This window comes from Galeopterus variegatus, unplaced genomic scaffold (genome assembly GCF_000696425.1).
Source record: "Galeopterus variegatus unplaced genomic scaffold, G_variegatus-3.0.2 Scaffold3284, whole genome shotgun sequence".
NCBI classification, from domain to species: Eukaryota; Metazoa; Chordata; class Mammalia; order Dermoptera; family Cynocephalidae; genus Galeopterus; species Galeopterus variegatus.
Window position 1 is genome coordinate 21391 of NW_007729395.1, and position 7025 is coordinate 28415.

Below are 7025 nucleotides of genomic sequence, written 5' to 3' on the forward strand. Positions count from 1 at the left end.
TCTGCTGGGCTGCCTCTACTAAGCCGAAAGTCGCTGTGGCCAACGCCAACCCATGCAGGCCGTCTGCCCAGCCATCCTCAGGCCTCATTACCAGGCATCTGCTCTGTGCTGTGTCCTGTGCGGGTGCTGGGCTTCACAGAATCACCAGGCATCAGTGCTCTGCTGGGCTGCCTCTACTAAGCCGAAAGTCGCTGTGGCCAACGCCAACCCATGCAGGCCATCTGCCCAGCCGTCCTCAGGCCTCATTACCAGGCATCTGCTCTGTGCTGTGTCCTGTGCGGGTGCTGGGCTTCACAGAATCACCAGGCATCACTAGAGTCCAACCCCTCGCTATAGCCCACTTTAGTGTGGGGCAAGGAGCTGTCCAAAGCTGCACAAAGACAGGTGGCAGGGATGGGACTCAAACCCAGTTTCCTGATTCAATCCTCTCTTCCCACTGCACCTTGGGTTTTAGCTTGTAGGGAGATTGGGCTCGCTGAGCCTCGGTTTCCCTATCTGTAAAATGGAAATCATTATACTCCTACCCTAGCCACTTTCCTGATAGTTATGAGGATCGGGAAGTGCTGGGCCCAGGAGCAGGGAGGCCTTCCTCACAGTGCCTTGGTCTCTGCCCCAGGCCCCAGCCTCCCCAAGAACGACGTCATTGTGGCTGTCAACTGGACGGGCGTCTACTTTGTGGATGAGCAGGAGCAAGTGCTTCTGGAGCTGTCCTTCCCGGAAATCATGGCTGTGTCCAGCAGCAGGTGAGGAGGGGCAGACAGAGACACAGACAGACAGATGGGGAGGGAGAGGGTCTGGAGCTTTCCTGCGGGTCATGGGGAGTGCAGAGGCACACAGTCGGTGCTGCACTGTGCAGACCCCCTCAGGCATCTCCTCCTATCTGGAGGTGGGTGGGGCCTTGATGGCACATTAGTGGTTGTTCTGAGATGAGGGTGGGCTGTTAGGACAACCGGGAGCAGGCCAGTGTGTACAAGAAGAGCTTGGCCTGGGATTTGGGAGCCAGGGTGGGACTCACCTCTGGGTCCTTATCCCTAAGACAGTGGTCTTAACCCTTGCCTTCAGCAACAGTGGTGAGGAATAAATGCAGCAATGTAGGAGAGAGCTCTTTGTCGACTGAAAAGTGCAGCGTGCATAGTGGGATGTGGGGGTGGGTTCCCAGAACAGACGACTGGCGTTCCCAGCAGTGGGTGGCTCCCTCCCCTGTCCAGGGCTTGTAGGAGTGTCTCCGGGCTATGTCTGAAGTGGGCTGGGGTTGGGCCATGTCCAGCTCTGACCAGGCACATGCCAGGCACACAGGACACAGTGGTGACAAGATAGTTCTTGCCCTCTTGATCTTCAGTCGAGAAGGGAGACAGACACTGAACAGGCCATTTTAAAGCAGAGCCAGTGTAACGGGGGCTGTGATGAGAGGGCACGGAGGGCTTCCTGGAGGAAGTGGCTTGTAGGCTGGGACTTGAAGAGTGAATAGGAGTTAGACAGGCAAAGGGGAAGTGAGCTGGGCCAGTGTGGACCTCCCTCTGGACCATGCCTGACTCTGGCCGGGCCATGTCTGACTTAGACTGGGACCAGGCTTTGCCCTAGCCAGGCCACATCTCCCCCTGGCTGGGCCGTGTCTGACTCGGCTGGCCTTGGTCTCCTTCAGGGAGTGCCGTGTCTTGCTCTCGCTGGGCTGCTCTGATCTGGGCTGTGCTGCACCTCACTTGGGCCGGGCAGGACTGACCCCGGCTGGGCCCTGTTCTCCGTGTTGGTCCTGCAGGGGAGCAAAACTGACGGCCCCCAGCTTCACACTGGCCACCATCAAGGGGGATGAGTACACCTTCACCTCTAGCAATGCTGAGGACATCCGTGACCTGGTGGTCACCTTCCTGGAGGGGCTCCGGAAGAGGTCTAAGTATGTGGTGGCCCTGCAGGACAACCCCAACCCTGGTGAGTGGCTGCTGGCACGGGCTGCCAGGCCCTGGGGGTCGGGGGCATTACACAGACCATGCACCTTGGCCTTGGCCTGCCACTTGAGGCTGCTAGTGCCTTGTTACCCAACCTTCCCCAGACAAATAGCAGAACTCTGCCTGCAACCTAGGCCCTGTAGGGAAACTTCCTCGCCCTCCTTCTGGTCCTTCGATACTTACCTTCTGTCATCTCCAAGTTAGATCAGGGGTCCTCCCCATTGTTCTCCAAATACCTACCATCTTCAGATGATAAGAGCAGTAACAACTGCCCTGACTGAGCATGTCCCTGGGTCCCTAGGCCCTGGGCAGAGTGCGGAAAAGACAGACAAGGGATGGACCTGCCCTGCCCTCAGTGGGGAGGAAGGCAGGAAACGACAGTGATGGCCCTGTGACAGCACAGTGACTACGGAAGCCCAGATCTTGCAGGAGCCCAGAGGAGAGGCCCCTGTGCAGCCTGGGGTCCAGGGAGGAAGCACGTGTGGGCAGAGCATAGGAGGCAGAGAGCAGAGCAGGAGCCAGGCACGGAGGCGGGAGGAAGCCAGCATGTCCAGGGAACCGCAGATAGTTTTGTTTGACTGGAATGCGAGAGGTGAGGGAAGAGTGAGGTGGGAAGAGTCGAGGAGGCCAGTCACAACAGGCTTAGGAGTGTGGGCTTTCTCCTAAGGGCAATGGGGAGCCATGGAAGGCTTTTGAGAAGGGGAGTGGCCCACTCTGGTGGCCAGCTCTGCATGGCCAGGGCTGTGACAGGTGGAGGTAGGGTAGCGGGTGAGAAGACCTGAATGAGACAGGGCCTCAGTTCTTCAGTGGGGAGCAGCGGCTTATAGATCATCAACCCAAATAAAGATGTTCCAGCGCAGCCCCTCTCTGTCCCCCCGTGTGTCCCTGTTCACCTCTGCTCTACAGCGGGGGAGGAGTCAGGCTTCCTCAGCTTTGCCAAGGGAGACCTCATCATCCTGGACCATGACACGGGTGAGCAGGTCATGAACTCGGGCTGGGCCAATGGCATCAATGAGAGGACCAAGCAGCGTGGGGACTTCCCCACCGATTGTGTGTACGTCATGCCTACTGTCACCATGCCACCGAGGGAGATTGTGGTACGTGGTTTGGCAGCTGCACATGGGTGGAAGGCTCCCCTAGACCCCTCTTTGTCCTCTTCCCATATCTGTAACATGGAGTGAGAGATTACGATAGATGAATGGTCTGCAGCTTCTATGAAGACCATCTTGGGGTCTTACAGGACCACAGACTTGAAGTAGAGGCAGCGATCAAACCTGTGCCAAGTGGGGAAGGGCCTAGAAACTGCATCAGATGAGGAAATGCCAAGGGGTGGGAATGTGGGGAGAGTGGCCTGGGGTAGGGGTACCACCCTGTGCTGTCTGAAAGGGCAGTAGGGGCACAGCTGGGAAGCGGGGCCCTGGCTTTTCTGGAGCCTCCCTGAGTGCAGTCCTGAGGACTCAGAGTCCAGCTGCTCAGGCAGCTCCTGAGCCAGGCTCCGTTGACAAGGCCAGTATCACACCCTCTTCCCCTGCCTTGTCTAGGCTTTCTGAGCAACCCAACCTGGTTCAGACACAGGGTCCTGAGCCCAGCATGATGGAGGCAATAGTAACTTCAGAGACCCTCAGGAGGACAGGGGCTCCTAGGGTCAGAATGGGGCAGGGGCCACCCCTATGGGGACAGAGTCTCCCCCAGCCTTAGTTCAAAAGCTCCAGGCTTTACTGTGTTGATTCCAGTGGCCTCAGGTGGACAGGTGACCTGAGCCCCTGCCTCTCATCCCCTAGGCCCTGGTCACCATGAGCCCCGACCAGAGGCAGGATGTCATCCGGCTCCTGCAGCTGCGAACGGCAGAGCCCGAGGTGCGCGCCAAGCCCTACACGCTGGAGGAGTTTTCCTACGACTACTTCAGGTGCCGGGCTCCCGGGGAGGGGAGGAGGGGGCTGCAGGCTTCTGCTCTTCTCTGGTGGGGTGCTGGGATTGCTCTGTGGTTCCCCACCTGTAACCAGGGCCTGGGTCAGAGGGGGTAGAAGGGCAGGTTCTGGGCCCAGGATGCCCCTTCTCATGCCATCATCTTACCCTTCTTTCATTAAGAGATGGTGACCACGCCCACCCCAGGCAGATCCTGGGTACTCATGACTCATACCTTGTGGGGTGCTGGGATTGCTCTGTGGTTCCCCACCTGTAACCAGGGCCTGGGTCAGAGGGGGTACAAGGGCAGGTTCTGGGCCCAAGATGCCCCTTCTCATGCCATCATCTTACCCTTCTTTCACTAAGAGATGGTGACCACGCCCACCCCAGGCAGGTCCTGGGTACTCATGACTCATACCTGAGCCTGCTGCACTGACTCACAGTCCTGGTGGGGAGACAGCTGTGACCCTGTACACCCAGCATTATGATGAGGATGCTTGGGGGCAGGGGTGTCAGAAGAGAGGCTTCTGGAGGAGGTGGCATTTATGCTGAGCTCTGCAGGGGGGTGACCAGTGGGGGCTGGGATGACCCTGTACACCCAGCATTATGATGAGGATGCTTGGGGGCAGGGGTGTCAGAAGAGAGGCCTCCTGGAGGAGGTGGCATTTATGCTGAGCTCTGCAGGGGGGTGACCAGTGGGGTCTGGGGGCATTTATGCTGAGCTCTGCAGGGGGGTGACCAGTGGGGGCTGGGAAGGCTGGAGCACAGCCTGCGGTGTTATTACCTTTGTTTCATAGCTAAGAAAGTAAAGCCCAGTGACTGCTGGCGACTCGCCCACATCACACGGTGGGGCAGGGAAGAGCAGGGCCTGTTCCCTACCCTCAGCCTCTGGGCACAGGAGCTTGGGGTGGTGGTCTCACAACCTGGGGTTTCTCCCCTGGGGCTGCCTGCAGTGTTGACTGTCCTGTGCTGTGGCAGGCCCCCACCCAAGCACACACTGAGCCGTGTCATGGTGTCCAAGGCCCGAGGCAAGGACCGACTGTGGAGCCACACACGAGAGCCACTCAAGCAGGCGCTGCTCAAGAAGATCCTGGGCAGTGAGGAGCTTTCGCAGGAGGCCTGCATGGCCTTCATTGATATCTGCACCAGCAGGGATAGGGCCTCGAGGAAGGGGACCCCAGGGCGTGCAAGGATTCGTGTAGACACCTCCTCCCTCCTGAGGGGCCGGCTGGGTCCTGAGCACATGTGGGGGGATGCTGATGGAGGACCCCACCCATGTGCCTGGCACCTTATGGCAGGCAAGGGGCTGCCTCACCACTGTCTCCTTTGACCCTGTCATTCAGTTGACAGATTTGAATTGTGCCTTGTGCTGTGCCAGACATGGAGAGGGAGTGGTGACCAGACACAGCCCTTGGCCTCACAGGGGTGACAATCTGATGGGAATGTGGTATGAGGGGTCCAGGCAGCATAGTGACCTGACCTGGCCTGGAGGAGAGAGGGAGGGCTTCCTGGAGGAAGTGGTATCTAGGCTGAAACCTGAAGGCTGAGTAGGACTTAGCCAGGCAAAGGGGAGATGAGTGGGGCGTGTTGCAGACAGAGGGAGCGTGCACCAGGGCTGAGGCAGAGCAGAGCCGGGCTGTTTAAAGGGCACACAGCGATTCAGCACAGTTGGAGGGCAGAGTTCATGAAGGGAATTGGGAGATGTGGGCTAAGGAAGGGCTATCAAGCCCTGTTAAGAAGCTTGGGTCGTGTCTCAAGGCCAGGGGGAGCCTCTGGGCAGGGGGTGGCATGGTGAGATTAGCAATTTAGAAACTCCATCCTGGCTGCCGCGAGGATTGGGATGTGGGGTTGGAGGCCTGAGGCAGGGTGGCCTGTGAGGAGGTGGCCAGAAGAGCTGAGGAGAGAGGGTGGGTGGTGGGCACAGAGATCAGGGTTGTCAGATCATGCCCATTTCATAGTAAACAAGTAGCCTAAGTCCCGGGAACCTGCCCAGGGTCATACACTTCTGGGGAGGCAGGCCCTTTTGGGGAGAGTGGCCTTCTGCCTCCCTGGCCAGTGTCCCCCCACTCGGCTACAAGCTCTTCCTTGACAACCCCCCACCCGTGCTCAAGTACATGGGTGACTACCCATCCAAGAGGACACGCTCCGTCAACGAGCTCACCGACCAGATCTTTGAGGGCGCGCTGAAGGCCGAGCCCCTCAAGGATGAGGCATACGCGCAGATCCTGAAGCAGCTGACTGACAACCACATCAGGTGGGCTGGGCGTGGTGGGCAGGTGAGGGGCAGCCCCCCTGTTGGGACGGGGTGCTTACTACCTCCTGAGGTGGCGGCTGGCTCCGCCTGGAAGCAGTCCTTCCTCCCAGACCCCACACAGAGCAGCGAGCTGCCTTCGGGCCCCTCATGTCCTAGCTTGACCTTGAGGCCCAAGGATGGCCTGTCAAAAACTAAGAGGTGGTGTCTGGCTGTACCCCTCTGAGCCTGTCCTCTAAGTTGAACAGCTCCAGCTCCTCCAAATGGCCCTCCTTCCACCCTGCCTGAGCCTCCTCTGGATACCCCTACACAGCCCAGCCTAGCCCAGCTCAGCCCCTGCAGGCGCAGCTCATACTCAGTGTCCATCCCTGGCTCAGGCTGAGCTGCCCGTCAGTCAGAAGCTCTGGATGAAAATTCTCACGGGGTGGGGGTTGAGCCCCAGAGGGTGTCACCTTCTCCTTTCTACCGGGCCAGCCTGAGGCAGGAGTGGGAAATCAGGTGCATGCTCATCTCAGAGCCTGAGAGAAGCTCTACCTTCTCCCCTGACAACCCAGCCCCCTCCTCCTCCCCAGCTCTGTCACTCTGTACATTTCTTTCACAAATCCACCCTTGAACACACATCAGATCTTTTCACACTGCCATACCTTTGTGCATGCTGTGCTCACAGCCAGGAAAACCTTTCATCCCCTTCTCTGCACATCAGAATTTGCCTCATCCTTCAAAGCCTAGATCAAATGCCACCTCCTCCTAGAAGCCCTCCAAGCTTCCCTCCTGTCAGGCCCAAGGAGCTCAGAGTGGTCCCTGAGGGAGCCCAGAGGGACTAGTTTAACTCAGTGCTACTCAAAATAGACATGAGTTAAAGAGCTTCTTCCAGGGGCCGGCCCGTGGCTCACTCGGCAGAGTGTGGTGCTGATAACACCAAGGCC

At 58.6% G+C, this 7025-nt stretch overlaps 1 protein-coding gene across 1 annotated transcript in view; it reads left to right on the forward strand.

The window, feature by feature from the left end:
* LOC103600264 (unconventional myosin-VIIa) overlaps positions 1–7025 on the forward strand; it is a gene marked incomplete at its 5' end in the record, with an annotated part of 38667 nt that overhangs the window by 20223 nt on the left and 11419 nt on the right. The window contains 6 exons of the mRNA XM_008584504.1: positions 617–743; positions 1757–1926; positions 2850–3040; positions 3725–3849; positions 4827–4984; positions 5949–6102. Of these exons, the coding sequence (XP_008582726.1) occupies positions 617–743; positions 1757–1926; positions 2850–3040; positions 3725–3849; positions 4827–4984; positions 5949–6102 (925 nt within the window). The remainder of the gene's footprint in view (positions 1–616; positions 744–1756; positions 1927–2849; positions 3041–3724; positions 3850–4826; positions 4985–5948; positions 6103–7025) is intronic.